Source organism: Oryza sativa, chromosome 1 (genome assembly GCF_034140825.1).
Source record: "Oryza sativa Japonica Group chromosome 1, ASM3414082v1".
Classification (NCBI taxonomy): Eukaryota; Viridiplantae; Streptophyta; class Magnoliopsida; order Poales; family Poaceae; genus Oryza; species Oryza sativa.
In genome coordinates this window covers 21,220,224-21,241,297 of record NC_089035.1, presented here as the reverse complement: position 1 = coordinate 21,241,297, position 21,074 = coordinate 21,220,224, and the positions used below count along the sequence as shown (strand labels likewise).

Below are 21,074 nucleotides of genomic sequence, written 5' to 3'. Positions count from 1 at the left end.
AACGAGACAGAGTAAGACTTATTTTTGACAGTCAAGATACGTTTAATGCATGAGAGAGTATATATATAGTGCCCAAGTGCCTTCGTCCCGAAGTCTATTATGCATGGTGAACTGGTGGTGTTCCGAGCTGTGGTCGCATATATATCACTCTCACTGCCGACACAAGGACGATCTACCACCGGGTGCAGTATTATCCATCCAAAGGGCAAACAAGTCGCTGCCGAAAGGCGCCCGCCGGCTAGCTACGCTAGTGGCAGTGCCCATCAATCCACATTCCAGCCCCTCATATACTCCAGTACTCCACATACGAACAATCGGTCGAAAGCTCTAACTCTAGCTTTGATCCATGCATATCTATCCATCCTTTCTTTGATCGGTCGCAACGCCCAGAAACTGATCGACGATGCAGCAGCAGCAGCATCCGGCGCCGGGCGCGGAGTTCGTGGCGGACCGGGACGCGGCGCGGGCGGAGGTGGAGCGTGCACTGGGCGGGTACAGCTTCCGCGACGGCGGCGCGCTGCTGCTGGAGGACGCCCTGACGCACAGCGTGCACCCCAGGGACGAGGCCGGCGGGCGGGCCAGGCACCAGCGGCTCGAGTTCCTCGGCGACGCTGCGCTCGGCCTCGCCTTCGCCACCATCTTCTACCGGGACGACCCGGGCCTCGACCAGGGGGACCTCACGGTGCTCCGCTCCGCCAACGTCTCCACCCAGAAGCTCGCCCGCGTCGCCGTCCGCCGGCGCCTCTATCCGCTGCTCCGGCGCTACAACTGCGCCCCTCAAGACCACGAAGTACGCACGAACCTCTCCTCTGCTTTCCTCTGTACTCTCTCTCTCTCGCGGATCCATACTTTGCTAGTATCGATTAATTAAAGTATAAAAAAATATAGGACTACCTATTATATACTAAAATTTTACTGTATTAAACTTACTACAAACGCTTCCAAGATATCATGTGACACTCTACAAATACTTCTAAATCACCACATGGCACTCCAATATATTGAAGAAAATCCTATAAATTATGATTAAAAAAATACAACTAACTATTGATTTTCTTTTAAATAGATGGACCCAATGATTTTAACCATTAAATCCGGTATCACACCCGCACGGCGGTTGTGCCAATGACCAAACGGCCCGGCCCTGGGCCAAGGTCAGTCGGGTCATCACGGCCCGACCTACACATCGGGCCGTCCCGTGCCAGCCAATGGGCTATACTCACGGCCCAAGCACGGCCCAATATGACTCGGGCCGTGCCAGGCCAGCCCGAAGGCACGACAGTCCATCGTGCTTAATAAGTCTATTTTCTCTCTCAACTCTTTGGGCTGTGTTATATATGGCCGAAGTAAGTCTGTTTTGTATTCCTCTTCTCTTTGGACCATGTCTTATATGGCTGATTAAGTCTATTTTGGATATTTCTACTATTTTTCTTCTTCGACCGTGCAGTACCGGGCCAGCCCACCATGCAAAGGCATCGGCCAGGCACGGCCCAACTGTCGGGCCATGTAGTGCTTGGGCCGGGCCGTTGGGCCTCAGGCCTTATGGCCATCAATAGATGTGCGTAGTACATACTCTGTACTCCCTCCACCGTCCGTAATCTCTCATATTTTCTAACTAACTTCTCATATTTTCTAGCTAATTAACACTTAATATATATATCTCTACTATTATAAAAATTGAAAATGTTTTTGCCAATACTCTGTACGTCATCCGTGTTTGTAATACAGCCGCCAGCAAAAATGGATCTTTGCTGGCGGCTGGCTTAAGACGACTGCCAGCGAGGATATTGATATTCACTGCCCTTTGTTTTGTGGCGGCTCCAAATTCCGCTAGCGAAAACCTAAAATAGCCGCCACGAAAGATGGTTTTCGTAGGAGAACTAGGACTTCACGTCATGTGAGAATATTGAAGCAAGTCAATGTAAGGGGCCTAATGGGTTCTGTACCTACGAGGAGCTTAAGTGGGCACATGAGTGTGGGTCTCAAGAAGCATGTCAATGCTCGAACCAGGGTTTCACGGTGCATGATCATGTTTGATTTTAACAGTATTATCCTGCTAAGAGGCAGGAGTGGTATTTTTACAATACTTCTACACAGATTTAGACAAAATGATACATGAAAACATATTGCCAAGTTTGGAGCAAAGATGATTTTTTTAATACATTATCTTGTATTAGGTTTATTTCGGTGGTATAACTGCAATTTCCTCTATGAAAAGGTGCCTAACTTTCAAGATAATAATAATAATAATAATAATAATAATAATAATAATAATAATAATAATAATAATAATAATAATAATAATAATAATAATAATAAGTACTCCATTTGTCAAAATAAATATAAGGCACCGTACTTTTAGCAAAATCGGCATTCATAAGTTTTGACTAATGACTAAACTAATATATATGTTTAGTATCATGTATTCCATATTATTATGTTTATATCTGAAAGCACTTTTATGTGATGTGAAATTCACTTTTTCTATAGCATATTATAAAAAATAAGTCAACTATAATGTTAAAGACATTGAAAAGCTAATACACGTTATATTTTGAGGGAAGTAGGGAACAGTACTGGTAGTGATTTATGACTGAATCCAATAGGCATTTTTATCGTTCGGAAGATTTAAGTCCTTTCTCTTTTTCCAACACTTATAGCAAGGCAATTTTGTAGGTGTTTTTGTCGTTCGGAACATTCAACTATGTTCTCTTTTCTTTCTTGTCAACTCCGTTCTCTTTTCTTTCCTCCACTTATAGCAAGATAATTTGTAATGAAAGTCCATGAGCTATTTTACAGGGTTATAATAAGAAAATAGATAAGAGGCACGTGCATATGCGCTGGCTTCTTCCTAGTTGTTTATAAAATGTGCATGTTATCTATCTTTTCTTTTTCTATGGATAATATTCACTTTTATTTAATTTTATATGTGGATATAATTGTATTTTATTATTAAGTTCATTTGCAAAATTTACGATGTGATAAGTTGGGATGGTAGATTCACACTGTTATCATCGTTAGAGCCTTTAACGACACATCGGGATGTAAGATTTAGGTTTTCTCTTCATAATCTTAAATTTCATATATACATTCAAAACCTTCCCCATGAATACCCTGAAATTAAGAAAGCTTTAATGACCTGTTTGGTTGGAGGGTGTTTGTGATGGGAATGGGAGTTTATGATATCTAGAAATTTAAGTCTGTAGTTTGGTTGAAAGACTTAGGAATTACAGGGGGTTTGGGATGGGGAATTAAGAGGTCCAATTCCCACCAATCTCTTACCTGGGGGAGGCCTGTTAATTCGTGAGACTTGGAGAGAATTCGATGTGAAACCAAACAACGGATGAGGACTAAAAATGTAACTCCCATAACCAATCCCACCATCAACTCCCTCCTTAAGACTCTCATTCCTCGTCCCTTCTCTTGCCAAACAAATCGTAATTGGATACTCATATTGTGTGCTAAGCATTTGATATGCTTAAATAAACATTAATCATAAGCTCAAAATAATATGTTGTAGATCGATCCATAATTTTATTTGGCCAGTTAACAACTCTTTGCATGAGATGCAAACTCGCTCCGATCAATAATATTCGACTTTGGGATGTAACTAAACTTAGCAACTCAAAGGAGTAGTACTATATACAAAGGTGAACTAAGGTATTATTATGGAACAACTGAATACCGACCACCTTCGTTTACCGCTAAAAAAATGTTTTAATTTACAGGCGGTGGAAAGCCATTTTCGCACGCGTTTAGCCACCGCCTGAAAAAGAATTTTACCCAAGTCATCTATTTTACCTAAGTGTAGCAGACTAGCACAATCCCACCTCACACTCATAGCTGATAGCTGGAGTATCAAACAATTTATTATTTTTTCAGCTAAATATATATTCAAACGAATATTTGGGTATGATCTCAAATGAGAAATAATAAAAAAATTTCAACCACAAAGTCCATAAAGTTGTAAGTGAAAACTATTTATTTTTTTAAATATGGTTGTTTTATAAAACAAAACCCAATCGGGGACAGATTCAGACCAACCGTACCGTGCACTTTGATGATTGGTATGCCGTATGCTCTTACTGACTATAGCATTTGTGATGCAGGTCAGCCGTTTTACCAAGTCAGTTGAAGGCCCATATAGTGGTGACCCCATTGAGGGTCCAAGGGTGCTTGCTGATATTGTTGAGGCCATTGTTGGTGCCGTCTATCTTGATTCCAAGCTTGATCTTGAAGTACTCCAGAAGGTTAATTTTCAGCCTTCTTTCATATTGTATGTTTGCTTTTATTAATGTAGATATGGTTCCTATATATTGAGTGATGTATGGTGTAGGTTGCGAAGTTGCTGTGTGAGCCAATTATCACCAAAAAGGCATTACTAGAAGATCCTGAGTCCATGTTGAATGAGCTAGGGGGAGAACATAGGGAAGATTTGGAAATCAAAATATTGGCGTGGAGGAAGGTGGCAAACGTAGTCGATGATGGCCGGGAGCAAGCGATCACAACTAGTGGACTTGGCAACGGCTCAGAGGATGAGGTTGGAAAGCTTAGAACAATAAGAATAGAAGAAGCTTAACGAGCAGCACAGCAAGTTACAGTAAATTGGCGACCAGGAACCAATCAGTAAGTACGATTACTATTATCTCCTCGAGTCAAGTTTTGTTTTTCATCCCAACACCTTGGGAACTTGAAATTTCATTCCTCCAAAGTCAGGGTTAAGAGCTAAATGAATTATAAAATTAGGAACACAGGAATTATAGAAACACAGAATGGCATATGTGTAAAATTAGGATATAATGGCAAAAAAGAGGAATAGAAAATATAGGAAACGCATGTTTGGAACATAGAAAAGAAAAATCAAGGATGGGAAGTAGGCCCACCTGTCAATCACTTGCAAATCTTGTCAACCACTATATAATGAAAATGGAGAGGATTGATATTTCAACTAAGCAATTGGAATTTTGAAAAATTGCACAACTACTTACTTTAGTGATTCCCAAGTCCACAACAATGGAGATTAATTTTCCGAATCTTCTTATTCATTGTTAAACCTTACATTCAGGCATTTTGTAAAATTTCACTATGTCGACCTAGCTATATTCAACCATATGTAATGTAGGTCTGCTAGAGCGGAGTGAACGTTCAACCAATTGCTTAAGATACACTTAACACACCATGTAAAATTTCACTATGTCGACCTACATTCAACCATTGTTAAACCTTTTGGATGGTTCAGATAGCTGCTTGATTCGGTAAATACAAATTTTGAGTCGATGTCTTAGTTTTCCCTGTTCTTCTTTTCCTGCTGCATGAGGTTTCTTTGTGCCACGTGAGGCATCATCCTATCGCGCAACTAAAATTTTTCTAACTACAGGTGAACTAGCAGCCCATATATAGTGGCTGGATCTGAACTTTTGTGGGTCAGGTATGGAACATATTCATGTATTGCGCAGGCACTTCTATGCTATGCTAGCTCTGAACATTGATGCCTGGAGGTTTGTTTCATGGCATGTTCACTGCTAGATAGTAGTAGCTGTGAAATCAATGTATGGCTATTGAAATTGATGCAGACCTGGTACTATTGATGTCTGGTACCCTGGTTATCAGGCCAAGCGTGTCCTAATCTTGTCGAGCGATGAACACTATAGTGTATTTTGTCTTATGTACAATGGAGGTTTGTCATACTGAATCTGTGTTTGTACTCAACCAATGTATATGTAGAATACCATGTAAAGTAATATTATTAAAGAATGTGTGATGTTTGTTCATATGGACTTACTCTCAGTGTCCTAGATATGAAAGAGCATATAGCTTTTCAGGTGGGCTCAGCTATTCATTTCTCATGGCCTTGCATGAATTCTTGTTCCTGAGCTAAAATTTTCCATAATTCATTTTTCATGTGTACAAACTAGTTGGCATAAATACTCTAAGACAATCAATGTTCTTGCTTGACAATGCCGGGAGGTGCCAACATTTTATTAGATTCAATGTTTTATATGTTAAAAACAGGCGACCTAATATATCTGCATATTTATGTGCCAAACAAGTTTTGCCGGATTCAGTTTCTTGCTTCTGCCTGAGGCTTAAAAATGCCCAACAAGCTTGTGTCCTGATTAATGAAGCTTAAGCTCATTGTCATCATGTCATGGATGAAATAATCCCTGTAAATTGAACTTTTCCAGTTATGCCCATCTCTATTCATGCTATCAAGCAATCAAGTTTCCATTCGACGAATTCAGAGTGTATGATGAGTTTTGCAGTCATAAACCCTTTATATTACTTCCAAGGGGATCAAATGACTTTGCCAAGCCAATGTTTGGTTTATTACATTTTGTTTTCCTGAGCATCCCGGGGTATTTACAAAGGGTACACAAAGAAATTCCCGAAGCAACGAGCGGAGGGTTCATCTAACTCTCTAAATTCTTTCACTCAGTACATGACCTTTTTCTCTTTTTTTTCGCAACTTAACCCTTTATCCTTGCATTACAGATTTACAGACTAAAATTCTTCTTTTACACTGAGCAGCGAATGCTTTGTCATCCGGATGTCCTTGTGATTTCCAGAGCTCAACATTTTGCAGATGTAGCATTCCTGATCTGCATGTCTGGGTACAGTTTGTGACACTGTACCGTGGGAGTTTGCAGGATTTCTAGCTCCATGGAGTAATCTGTTTGACGCTTCTGCGGATGCTTGCCTGCTCAAAGTTCAACTTTGGATTAGTCGCCAAGATTACTAACATATTCTGCGCCAGCTATATCACTAGATAAAATTAATGGATGTGTACAAGACTGCCAAAAAAAATGCAAGATGTGTGAAGTGTGCTTGTTTAGAGTTTAGAGTTTAGACAACTATCCAGGTTTTCAGATCTCTAGTGCTTATAAACATGATATATGTGTGCTGTCCATTGTTAACCCCAAAGAATCATATAAAAAATAACACATAAGATTTGTCGATCACAAAAATCCCTACTAAAGAAAATCGTTTTTTAATTATTGATTGATAATCTCCCGCAAAAAAAAATTATTGATTGATAATCAGCACAAGTTATGTCTTGTTGACCCCATATTTTGTTCTAAAAAAAAACTCTCTAGAAACCAATCGATAGTAATAACTAAATGAGTCTTAAAATATAAAAAAAAAATTAGCAATACAAAATGTGTAGACAAAATCTCTTATATTTTAGAATATTTTAGAACGAAATAGTATAAACTAGTAATATTACAACACATACAATAGAATATTTTTTCTCAGAAATATTTTTTGGAGTTCCATGTTAAAATCTGTAATATGAAGAACAGAGTAAAAAAAAATCGCATTCGGACATCGAGTTCAAGTTCAGTTGCGGGAAACAGAGCAAACGCATAGAGAAAAAGCAGAGGAAGGCGGGAAACCGCACGTACCCACAGGTGCGAAGTGTTCACGCTCGGGAGGCTCTTGTTCCTCTTGAACCGCGTGATCCTCACCGTGCTCTTGGCGCCGCACTCCTCGCCGTCGGCCTCCGGCTCCGGGTCGCCGTGCCCGTCAGCCTTCCTCCGGTGGTCGTCGTCGGCGAAGTAGGACATCGACGAGGACGACGAGGATGACGAGGAGGAGGACGACGACGCCGGAGAGCGGCACGACGCGTCCAGAGCCGCCGCGTCGTAGTCGTGTTTCTTGCCTCTCGCCGCCGCCGTGGCCTTCCTCCAGAGGCTCACCCCGACGGCGCTTGGCTTCCTCCGGTGGCTCGCCGTGCTCCCGCTCCTCGTCAGCGGCCTCGGCGGCTTGTTTCCACCGTAGGGGCCGTGCAGCACGGTGTTGGGGGAGAGCGACGAATCCGCCGCCGCCGCGGCTGCCGCTGCAGCCTGCAACCGAGGCGGCAGCTTGAGCGGCACGACGACGTGTCGCGCCTTGTCACCGTCGCCGCGGTCACCACCGCTCGCAGGCGCAGCCTCGCCGCCGTGAGAAACAGGTGCCCTCTCGTCGGCAGCCGGAGCGAGCGGCGGCGGCGGCGCGAAGTGTTCTGGCGCGACCACCACCACCTTAGGCCTCCCGGGCGCCTCCTCCCAGAGGAACGGCACGCCGACGGAGGACCCGAGCGACGGCGCCGCCGTGGGCGACGCGGCGTCGACGTCGAGCACCTTGCTCGTCCGCGACCACGCGCCGCGCGCCGCCTGCAGGCACAGCGCTGCCGGCGCCGCCCTGCCACTGCCGCCGCTCACCGTCGTCGTCGCCGTAGCCTCCGTCCCCATCATCCCACGCACACACAAACACTACAGTAGTTGTGATCTCACACTCACACTCTCTCCCCCTCTCTCTGTGGCTCGCGATGGAAACAGATGTGGAGTGAAGCGCGAGACGAGAGATGGAGCAGTCAATATATCATCACGCAAGTGGCTGGTTGCACTTGCACGAGACGAATGGTGCGGGGGAGCGGGGAGTGGGAGGAGGAGCGTGTAGCGCGTGTGAAGGGGGGCTCGCGTGACCGTGATAAATGGGAGTCGTGCGTGACCGCGACGTCGTGGGAGTCCAAAATTTCCAACCACGAGCGGGGGTTGGGGACTTGGGGTTGGGCCGGGCTGGGTGGAGAAACCGATGGAATGATGCGCACGGCACAGAGCAGAGCCAGCGTGCGTGCGTGCGCGCTCCACTGTTGGAGTTGGAGAGGGCGGCGTTTGAAGGTTTCAACGCGACAGCGGCATGCGGACCGGCGAGGGAAGGGACGGGCGCGTACGCGTACGGTAGCTTTCCCCCCGCGCGCGTCGCGTCGCGGTGGCGGTGCCCCGTGCGTGCTGTCGCCGCGCGTATGTGTGTGTAGCCAGTACGCGCGCGGCGGTCGGTCGGTCGGTCGGTAGCGAGGTACGTACTGTACCTCATCGCGGTGATACACGGGTAGGCACGGCGCGTAACTGCTCTAGCTTTGCTCTCGCTACAGGTCGGTCATGCAAACTCTCTACCGACGACGGAGCAGCGTCTAACGTATAAGTGATACCATTTTCGAACGTTGCTTCTTGGTCTTGTTCTTCTTCTTTTTTTTTTTTTAAGAAGCACAGTCAAAAACGCAGGACAACACATGATTTTAAAAGACTGGACTGATATATTTTGATATTGACGAAGTCACTACGAGCACCTCACTAAGGTACGTCGCCTACTATTAAGAGCATAAATATTATTTTTTTTAACGACTCGTACGAGACGGTGCGAAGTTCTATTGATAGAGTAGGAAAAAAATTACAAGATTACAACCCTGGAGGGTCGTAACAACGATAAGAGCATAAATATTATTGATAGATACGTCGCTTACCACTAAAAAATAAATAGTTGTAAATACGAGCATCCATGTTAAGCTTAGAATTTGAAACTAGATAGACTTGTTTCACCGCAAGACACCAAACTAATTAAGTTATGTTCACTTCGCTGAACGTTTTTAATTATACTGATGCATAATTTTATTTTAATTTTCTAATTTATTTTAACACCATATTACAATCACCATTAAATAGTCAAAGAATTATTTTCGAAGAGATGATATTGTTTCCGACTATTTCTGAGCGTGAGCATAAGCATCAGTCGTTCCACCTCGTCGTCATCGACGTCCATGGTTTGTTGGGTTTACATAGTCGCGTCACACACACTACGGATATGCGCTCTAGACTACCAGTCTAGCTGGACCCTTGTTGTTGACTCCCAAACATATAAGCCACTTGATTTGCCCGCAATGATATAGATCCAGCAATTCTACTCTGTTTAATTATTACAGGTTCCTATTTACGTTATGTTATTTCTTTTAACTTTTTTCTGAATTCACGTATAAAATTCAAAGATCCGCAAGAGCATTTAAAAAAAGATACGGATCGATATGTCAATTCTCTTCCGATAATGATAGGAAATGACCGGGATGTACCATTTGGCTATCCATAACTGTATGCAGACGACCGTGTAGTATTTTGATCCTTACTACTTCTTTCGGCCCAAAACATAAGTTATTAGTATTGAATGAAACCCATCCTAATATTATAAATTCTAGTACTAAGACTATTTAAATTTGTAATAGTAAGATAAGATGTATTCTAGTTTACTTTAATATCTTATATTTTAGCATGAAAGGACAATATGAGTACTAATTAATTCTGGTCGTTCCTATCAATACCGTCTGAGATGATTCACCGTACCTATGAATCCATTTATCTATGTCAGATTTTGATTCAAGTATTCAACAATTATATTTTTTTACCATTATTACAAATTAAATTCCATAAAAAGAATATTACTATACAATAGTACTAAAACTGTATTATTATACTGTAAAAATCTCATAACGACAAGCTGGTGATCCTCCTATACAGTGACAGATAGCGTTGTTCCGTTCGGAGAGACGAATCAGTATTGGAGTCTAGAATGAAATGGACAAGCTTGTTGTGAATCAACCACCCCCCACAGATCCGCCACTCTTCTTGAGCTGTTGAGCGTACAACGTGATGGGCGACCACCAAACGCGATGCTCTTTCATACGCTAAGCCCATGCTGACTTGTTAACGGGGCTGTTTAGTTCGCGAAAAGAAAATTTTTAGATGTAACATCGAATGTTTGACCGATGTTGGAAGAAGTTTTTAAACACGAATGAAAAAACTAATTCATAACTTGTCTGGAAACCGCGAGACAAATCTTTAAAGACTAATAAATCCATCTTTAGCACATGTGGGTTACTGTAACACTTATGGTTAATCATAGACTAATTAGGCTTAAAAGGATCGTCTCACGATTTCTCCCCTAACCATGCAATTAGTTTTTAATCTATATTTAATGTTTCATGCATATGAAATTTTTTTTGATGTGATGTTTTTAAAACTAAACTCAGGCCTGCCATGGGAGAATTTTTCGTCCCAGGATGACGTACGGGGGCCCTGCTTTTCGCGTCCTGTCGAGATCTCTCCATATTATCCCATTCGTTTTCCCACCGTTTTGATTAGCCAAGGCTGACCCTTTGTCTCTCGGATATATTCGTTGCCGTTGCCAAAACGTCAGTTTGCCACTGCCAGTATTTCAGTCAGTCAGTGACTCGGTACCAACTGCCAAGGGTTAAAGTAAGTTTTGTGGGACTTGCGTGATCGATATCATGCGACCGGCCGGCTCGTCAATTTCAACGAAATTTGTCTCGTTTAGGTACGACTAATACCAGCAGGTTACTGTTTGCATGCACCTAATGTAAATTTTGGCTGATGGAAAATGTAATAATAGGACGCATTCGCGTGGATATGTGTAGCCGTATGTGTAATGCGTGCGGATATATGTTTGCCCCCGAAAAAAAAAAGAAGTATGGTTTACTTTTCGATAATGAAAGTGGTGTAATTTATGATGTGAGGTACTACCAACTATGAAATATACACATGCTACCTATCAAAAACTGCAATACTGTATAAAAACTAAAAGGAAAAATATGATACATGACCAGTAAAGCTGTTATGCTTAGGCCAGCGTATAAATTGTCAGAGAGAAATTCTTTGATCGGTTTAGAGACGGCTGGGAGAAGCCATAGAAAATAAACCAACAACTAAAAATACTCCCTCCGTCCCTAAATGTTTGACACCGTTAACTTTTTTAAACATGTTTGACCATTTGTCTTATTCAAAATATTTAAGTAATTATTAATTCTTTTCCTATCATTTGATTCATTGTTAAATATACTTTTATGTATGCATATAGTTTTATATATTTCACAAAAGTTTTTGAATAAGACGAACGGTTAAATATGTTTTAAAAAGTCAACGGCGTCAAACATTTAGGGACGGAGGGAGTAATTTATTTTGACGGTTTAAGTGTTAAGGAGACATCGATAAATAAAAAAAATGCTATAGATGTGTCGCCATATTTTCATAAAAACATAGTCAGCGTGTATTTATATTACAAGTCCTTAAATTACATATGTAATTTTAGTATATTTATAATGCAAGTCTTTAAATTACACTTGTAAGTTTCAAAACTACATATATGTAAGTTCCAAAACTACATGTGTATTAATTACACCACTTATATATATATGTAATTACACTATATATTTATACTATAATTACATTTGATATTTTTTTTACCTAAAATTCTGTCGTCAAATTTTTCGATAGACCCAAAAAAAAGTCAACTGTAGAATTGGATTATGGCTGCTACTGATAAGCCAAGCGGAAGCACACGATGAGAAAAAAAGAAACGCTATGTCTCGTCCAACAAAGAGCGGCCCAAAATCTTTTGGCCCAGTTAGTTTTTCTAACTTCTAGGCCCTGATAATTTCAGCCGAAAATTGGTGACTTCCGCCACCGTCTCCGTTCTTTTTCAATGTCGTATTAACGGGATTAGCTTTACATTTCTCGTTAAATTTTAATTAAAAAAAATTGAGAGATGTAAATATAGTATAATTATGATATAATTACAGTGTAACTTGCATGTAATTACAATGTAACTTACATGTGTTTGTAGGGAGAATGTTTGGCATGTCGATCCCTAAAACCTGTTCCAGTTTACTTTTATGTAATGATTTCTATAAAAAAAAACTTGGGTATATATATCGAAAGCAGTTCTGTTTATCAATCTGTGCGCGATCGAAATCCTGGACGATCGTGGGCGGTTTCGGGACACTGTACTCAAACTGGGTATTCCTAGATTATCTCCTTATGGCTATGTCCAGGGGAAATTAGCAAATGTGGTTTGATAATTCGCTCATGGTTCGTACCTAAAACATGCTGATGTTGACGAAAATTCCGCACTCGGCCAATGGTATCGGATCTTTGCTGGCACGGACCCAATGGTGTCGGATCTTTGTTGGCACGAACTAGGGCGACGAACACAACGACCTGGGAAGTCTGCTTAGCTCCAGTGCAGGTCCAAAATATTGATGAGATGCACGCGTGCTAGTCAGTTTGATCCTGCAACTGACAAGATATATAAATTGAAGATCATAGAGCCGATCGGCTGATAAGCCGATATTGTAATTCCAGCCTATGCCGATACTAGCTGATGTTGATTGGGTTTTGGGCAATCGGCTATATGTCCAATGTAGATAATGATACAAAGGCAATCGACTGACGATAATAAAACAACAATATAATCCAATAGAAACCAATCTGCTAATGATGTGATAGGATAAGTGATCCGATGGTTAAAACATACACGGGCTGGAGGTCCGATGTCATTAAATACAAATAATTAGATAAACAATAAAACATTTGTTATCATTGGCTAAATCCAACTTGTATGTAATCGTTATAAGCCGATACGACATTCAGATAACTCATCGCTGAAACCCCGATCAAAAAGCAGGCTAGGGATTATGGTTCTAAGCATAACTAGGGTTGATGCAGTGAAAAGTATGAAAAGAAACACAATATCTAGACAATCAAGCCTTTGATTGATTTTTAGGGTGGTGGATACCTTAGTTAATCTAATCTAGCAAGATAATTTAGCCAATATTAGCATAAACTCTAAAATGAATCTCAGCCGATATGATCAAATTAAGATGCTAAGCTAGATTAACTAAGATATATGATAAACATGTAGGCAAATATATCAACTGATCCAGAGGGATCCAAGAGGTCAAAACGATGCACCGCCTTGAACAACACCAATGTAGCCGATACGATTGCCAGGGCTGACGGAATGTAGGACTTACCCATTCGTCGGAGATCGAAGTCGACGCAGCCCATGTCAGGTACCAAGTTCCACCGGTGATAAGTAAAAATACCTCGAAAAAGAGAGTGGCGATGCGCCGAGAGTAGTTTTATTGATCGAGATATAGTTTACAATACCTCGGCTGTACATATTTGTACTCATGGGTAGATAGTAGTCCTTCTTGAACAAGAAATAAACTTTCCTAACGATAAAAGAAAAATATAAAGTCCTTATCGGACACTAAACACACGTTCCTAAAGATAAAAGAAAACTAATAGACTCTTCCTAATTAGTTGATAAATTGCCATGCCGCATCCTCCTTGAACTCAGTCTCCGTTGGATAATCTTTCTTTATTCGATTAATTTCCTTAACCGAATCTACCAAGAATCCAACTATTGGCGACTTGATAATTCCCATCGGTCGATTCCAAGACGCTGAAGTCGATAGTGACTCTAAGCCGATGATGACTTCGGAGCTTACCAAATTTTGATGTTAACAGCTCCATAACATGAGTGATCCAATTCTAGAGTAAGCTATGAATAATTTATGCCAAACTTGGGTATTAGATGAGCTAGACTTTAATACAACTCTGCACCACAAAAATCTACTTGCCAGCGTAAGTTATTGGCCACGCATTTTGTAATCATACTCCATGTTGAACGCATCGGAATACATTTTGCCACCATAGGTTGCCTTCTTAAACATATGGCATGGGATGGCTAATGCACGTCTATCCGGAATCAATTTTGAGTTTGAATGGCACTGAGTGAGCATTAATCCATGGAGAGTACATATGGCTAAAGGTCACACACACACTCTCCATGTGAGCCACGTCGGCGTCTTCGAAGTTCAAGTTGTTGGTGGTGAAGGTAATGAAAGTTTTAGTGATATTGCCAATTAAATTAGCTCAGTGTTATCTCTGCTGACAAAGTTACAATTACCTTTTTGCAAGGGGTGAAATTCATCTTCAGCAAAATTGACATTCAAAACCCTGACAATGAATATTCGTTTTGCATAAAGCTCAACAAAGGTAGATGCAACCGTGAGTTATAACTGTGTAATATCCATAGAATTATACTACTGCCTAATTCATATTATTATAGTCTTTGGTGAAAGTATTGTTGTTAATGCCTTCTTTTGTGTTGATAATAGTACTTGAATGTACTCCATTTCTGAAAGATTCCGAAGATTTGGTGAAGGATCTAAACTGCAGTAATGATCTATTCATGTTTGTGAGAATCATGAGAAAGAGGTTCTAGGCTGCTGCGATCAACGGTACTGCACTTTGCATGTTTTCATTATAAATATGCGTTGAGTTCCTTTTCCCCGAACTAGCAGTTAAAGTGGTTTTCCTTAGAGTAATCACGTGAGGTCGTAACACATGATCAGTGCATGTATTTACCAAAATTACCACCTCTCTCTTAAAACCACTACAACAAGTCCTACTGGTACCACATCTCTTTCTAGAGAAATGAACCCCTTATCCCTATATCCATGAGTCACGATAAACCTCTTAACTTTAGGAAATTTTAATCAGCTAAATGCAGGGAGCCCAACAAAATACAAAGGTTCCATACGGGAAGATAAACAATTAATTCTCCATTTCCCAAAGTCAAATGGACACATATCTAGCTAACAATTAGATCAATATTAATTGTCATTGCATGATGAGAGGTTGTCTAGCTTTCCAGGTTTTTGGATCAAACGTATTTTTTTTCATGGTTCCATTGAAAAGTTGTAAGATGCCAATGAACCGGTTGTCCCATTTTCATCTTACTTTTGGTGTTGTCTACAGGGCTTCTTCCTGCTAGCTCATTTTGTCCAGACACATCGTCATCCATACCAGATTCATCACCACCGACTTTATCAAGTGATACAAACATGAAAGTACCACTACCACCAGCCGAAGTCATTCGCGAAGTAGGGCGAAAAATCAAGATAATCCTACTAAAAGAGGAGCCCATCCTAGTAATTTGCTATCTAGCTCTCATCGCTCTCCACGTGGATATTAAAGTACACAAAATTGGTCCGGTCAACTTGAAATTTTCTAACCATAGATGGATCATGCATTACACAGGTGAAACTTTAATTTTCTTTACCATGGCATATAAGAGTATCAGTTCACCTTCACGAATAATCCACATCGGCTCTAGGAAACAGAGTCAAGCCAAGCCATTTATGCATAAGCCTCAACTTGCGAGTTTTCATGTCTAACGTTTGACCGTCTATCTTATTTAAAAAAATTAGGAAAAATTAAAAAAATAGTCACACAACAAGTACTACTCATGTTTTATCATCTAATAACAATAAAAATACTTGTCATAAATATTTTTTAAATAAGACGGACGGTCAAACGTTGGACACGGAAAACCACAACTGTACTTATATTAGAACGGTGGTAGTAGTTGGGAACACAAGATTAAATAAATTAATAATCAAAGTATGCCATTAAAGACTGTGTAAGAAAAATATAGACCTTATACTTTGAGACGGAGGGAATAATTATTGTATTCAAAATAACATCCAGTAAACTATAACAATACATTTATTGCCAGCTTATTTTGCTAGCTTCCAAACCTCTTACCAATGCATGTAGATGTATACGTGTATAATAGCAATCAGACGCTTGAAATGTGACATGCATGTACTATTAGCTAGTATAGACCCTACCTAACAATACTTTATTAGACTAGTAATGCATCATGCATAAACGAGAGCGACATGCATGTTGATCGTGTAGTAGTACATGCAAATATTAAGGAGATGGATGTAGTTTGATGGTGAGCTCGATTGATCTCTCTACATCACTTCAATTTGAGAGTTTCGAGGACATTCAGGTCCACCATAGTAGATGTAAGTGCCCCAGTTAGTGGTACTGGACGAACCAGCGATAACGTTATAGCAATTGGGCAGCGGAGCTATCAAGCCCACACCTTTTGGTGGTTTGAGATGGTTGGAGGAATCAACAACTTGGATTGCTCTGCTGTAGGTGGCCCTGCCGAACCCTTCCTCAGGGAAATGTCCACTGCCCATGGGTGTCGTAATTCGAGGCGAATACACCTCCCCGCCCCATTCCACGGTGTCAGCAACGCCTGTCCGCAAGCGGGTGAAGATGGACGATGGCCAGTAGCCCACATATTTGCCTTGCACTTGCAACCACCAATTACCCCTTGCTGGGTCCTGCGAATTAATTAATTTACTTACTGAGATGATTTAAGTCGGCAATTAAGATTATATCTATATATATATATATATATATGATCAGGGAATTAATATAGTCAGTTAGTTTAATTAAGATTATTTATTTATAGGGTGCATGGACAAACTTTTCCAACAGATTAGATAGGGGCAAGAAACAAGAAAACTAAACAAAGAATTACACCTGCCGAATCATGTCCAAGACACACAACCACAGACTTATTCAGTTATCTCCAGAAGCTAGCTAACACAGAATCAAATGGTGTCGTATGATCGGCTCAAATGGTGTCGCATACATTTTTAAGTTCTTCAGTAAAATTATATTATATATATAGTATATACAGGAGCAAGATATATATTATATTAATATTTTTATTTACGCAAGGGGATAACAAGAATAATTTTCCTAGCAGCAGTATATATAAATATTTCCTCGCAGAAACTGATTATATATTAAGATTATACATCTGAACATTTCTTCAAATGGCTAACTTAACGGTCCTGCATTTGCATCAAATCTTAATCTATTACGTGTGTGCATAGTGACAACTGTGTGGCTCTAGCTTACTCCCTCCATCATAAAAAAACCCAACCTAGGCAAGGATAGGATACTACATAGTACAACGAATCTGGACATGAGCGCATGTTCAGATTCGTTGTACAATGTAGTGTCCCATCCTTGTCTAGGATGGCTTTTTTTTTAAGGACAGAGGGAGTAAGCTAGAGCAACAGTTAGTTGTGGCTTCAACTCAAGTTTGAACTAAAGGTGCATTGAGGCAGAATAAGAAGTAGCTAGATGACACAAATTCTCCGTGCCCATTCATGAAGAATTTGATTCTGTATATATGCTTTGAATGTTGAAGAGCTTAATTTATGTGTATGTTTTACCTTTCAAACTAAATAATCATAGACATATTGTGTGCCACCATAGATGGAGACAGGGGATATGCTACCACCGATGACGAACTGCGGGTTTGTCTGGATGAACCCTGAGCACGCTAGATTGTAACATCCTGTTCTGTTATATGCATCACGCTACAATATATATTCCACATCAATGAAATTAATTAGTACATTTATTCCATTAATTAATTCCCCATTGTAATAGAACCGGGGTGAAATATTAATTGTAAAAAGGAATATATGTGATGTTTATATATCTTACAGTCCAGTAGATGAAGAGTCTAGTTTTGTCATCCCCATACATAGCTGGGTACACCTGAAACATTAATGTAGATAACTTAGAGCCATCACCGTAAGAGAATGCACAACCATTGCAAAATTAATGCATAGGACTCGTACAACATATTGTATGTTATTAGCAGATAGATATCCATAACACTTGCCACTTATCGAGATTATGTAGTCACATTAATCATGAAAGTTATCTTCATTGCTTTCCACCGTTGTTGTGGCTGCTGCCACTCTTGAAGCCCATTGTCATCACTCGGAGAGGCAAGGAGGTTGGACAAGAGTGGGAGATCGATGAAGAGAGGAGTTGAAGTGGGAGAGAGGTGAGGATAAGTACTTAGTGGTGTGCGATGGAAAGGATACTGTTACTGTTACTCCTCTCTGATGCACTTAGAGCGAGTAAAATAAGTGACATAAGCAGGCTTCAAAAATTGCCACATCACATTTATGCTTATGTGGAGGTGAGAGAAGAAAAGCAGGCTACAAATTTGTGGTCGGCTGCAGCATAGACTCCAAGCTAGATATTGTGTGCGTATAAGAGATGAGCTATATGTTAATTGTGTAGTATATGTTTATGTGTAACTATTGTACAACTTGGCTCTATGTTGGCTCTTGATCGAGATGGAAAGATTTTGAAGCTAGCAACTAGCTCTTCTATTGATCTTGCTTTTAAGATCACACGTACCTGCCATCCCGCTTCAATGGTATTAAGGTCCTTGTTAGCATAGGAGCCCGCTGTGATCCATAGCTGGGCCATGCTGAAATCCCTGGATGTCGCAATCTTTGGTTTCCACACATTGATGGTCACTTTGGTTCCGTAGTACTTGGCATTCCCAGTTGCATATGCTACACCGTACTGTTTATTGGGAGATTAAATAAGAAAATTTATTTTGAAAATAATAATAATAATAATAATAATAATAATAATAATAATAATAATAATAATAATAAATCAAGGAAGATAAATAAGCTAGTTGTAATATATATGAGCTGAGGGTGGTACTATACGTGGTGGCCATCTGTGACACCAGCCAAGTGAGAGTGAGGGCTCCCGTTGTGCGTCTTCTTGCCAAATGTTGTAACGGAGGTGGCCCTCATGACATCCTCCTCCTTGGTCCTTCGTATTGGTATGGTGTTGTCAGGACACTTTTCGCCATTCTGATTCCATGTTTGGGTGAATGGATGTGCTGCTTCATCATACATGCCACTTGGCAGGATAGAAGGTCTGAAACCAACATTATTCGTACGTGGAGATATCGTGCATCCACTATATTAGTGGTGTAGAGTGAAATTATGTATGCAGTTAGGGCGGGCAATATATATATAATATAATTCACCTGGATTGTATGGTTCTTGAGGAGAGGATGATCGAATGCAGGCTGTCTGGAGATGTGCACACAGTCTATAGTATCTCCATCTGGGCTCTGCGGTTAATTATTTATCATATATAATCAGTATTAATTAGTATAGTTTTCAACTAGATGAGAAATCGCATATGTAGGTCTATTGTATTCCACACGAAATACTCACTCTATATGTGAAATGCAAAATGAAATATACATATTCGTAGGTACCTGAAAGGTTGCGAGAGGAGGCTTGTTGAGGCGCTTGAGGAGGCTCCGCACCTGTCGCCGCCCCAAAGAAGTAGACGAAGTAGCTTCCGATGGCGAGACGATAGCCACCAGGAGGATCAGGAGCGCCACCACCACCAAGCACGCTCCACCGCGCCTCCACGTCCTCGCTGCTGCCATTGGTATCTGCTGCTTAAAGCTAAGTTTCTTCGATCTCGCTCGCTGCAGTGCTTGCAGCTGATGCTTGCTTCTTCGATCTCAGATAGATGCCCTTTTATAGGCCGGCCGCGCGCGATATGATATGACGGAGAGGCCGAACGGCTGGCTGAGAGAGACGTACGTACACAATATGTACATGCATGCATGTTTAATTCGCAAATTAACGTAGCAAAAACGTACAAACTGCTATTACCTCCATATATGACGCCGTTGACTTTTTTTCTAACATTTGACCATTCGTTTTATTAAAAAAATATGTAATTATCATTTATTTTATTGTGACTTGATTCGTCATCAAATGTTCTTTAAGAATGATATAAATATTTTCATATTTACACAAAAATTTTGAATAAAACGAATGGTCAAACGTTGGTCGAAAAGTCAACGACGTCATACATTAAAATACGGAGGGAGTACTAGCTAGCTAGTAAGTTGTTTACACAGAACTACGTACATACCATTGCGAAAATAAAGTCTCGATCTAATTAAACTTCGTCTAGTTTGCATCACAACTGGAATCTTGATGGCGGTGCAGTCGATTTCGAGGGCGGGAATTCTATTTGATTAATTTTCACCTTAATTAATTTCGACAAGTAGTAATTGACCATGCATATCATATACGTATATCAATTAATCCCGTCAGCTAGCTAAGATATGATTAGCAGAGTTCAGCAGGTCATCACATAAATTAATTAATGTGCTAGTGTGGAGTAAAGGAGTTCCCAACGTACCTAATTTACGAATCCCGACACCCCTCCTCCGTTAGGCCCTGTTCGGTTAATTCATAGAGAAAGGAATTAAAGGAGATTTAATTTACACCCTATTGTGGTGTGGAATTATTTCTTCTCAATCCCCTCTCAATCCCCTCTAATCTTGTTCAATCTTCTCTAAATCGAATAATGACTTAGCAGTTTAGCTAGCACGGTAATTAAGGTGGTTGAAAATAACCGGCAAGCATATATATGCGGCAAGGCGAGCATGATTCGTTACTAATTAATGCCTCTAGCCTCCTTGACATGCCACTGGTACCTTTGACATCTCCCCCTCTTCAGACCGCACCTAGCTACCACCCATAGTGTGTCATCACTTTCTCCAAGTTGTAATTATTTTCAATGTATATATGCAAAGTACGACTACGATCACCATTTTGAAATACACAAACACAAACAAAAAACATATCCTCCTTGCATTGCTTGAAGACTACTACTACTGAAATATACTTATATTGTCATATTTAATCGAGGTCTACTACATAAACA

General features: G+C 40.6%; 2 protein-coding genes and 1 pseudogene across 2 annotated transcripts; 1 reads left to right on the top strand and 2 right to left on the bottom strand.

The window, feature by feature from the left end:
- Window positions 1–222: 222 nt before the first annotated feature.
- Window positions 223–5,770, top strand: LOC4325844 (ribonuclease 3-like protein 1). Its single transcript, NM_001401518.1, has 4 exons — window positions 223–790; window positions 4,110–4,250; window positions 4,337–4,626; window positions 5,378–5,770. Exons 1-3 carry the CDS (start codon window positions 404–406, stop codon window positions 4,577–4,579), a joined length of 771 nt encoding a protein of 256 aa, NP_001388447.1. The 5' UTR covers window positions 223–403; the 3' UTR covers window positions 4,580–4,626; window positions 5,378–5,770.
- A 485-nt stretch (window positions 5,771–6,255) lies between these two features.
- LOC4325843 (uncharacterized) lies at window positions 6,256–8,519 on the bottom strand. Its single transcript, XM_015770679.3, has 2 exons — window positions 7,404–8,519; window positions 6,256–6,697 (listed from the first exon to the last, which is right to left on the bottom strand). Exons 1-2 carry the CDS (start codon window positions 8,232–8,234, stop codon window positions 6,653–6,655), a joined length of 876 nt encoding a protein of 291 aa, XP_015626165.1. The 5' UTR covers window positions 8,235–8,519; the 3' UTR covers window positions 6,256–6,652.
- A 7,916-nt stretch (window positions 8,520–16,435) lies between these two features.
- Window positions 16,436–19,776, bottom strand: LOC4325842 (protein neprosin-like; annotated as a pseudogene).
- Window positions 19,777–21,074: the final 1,298 nt, after the last annotated feature.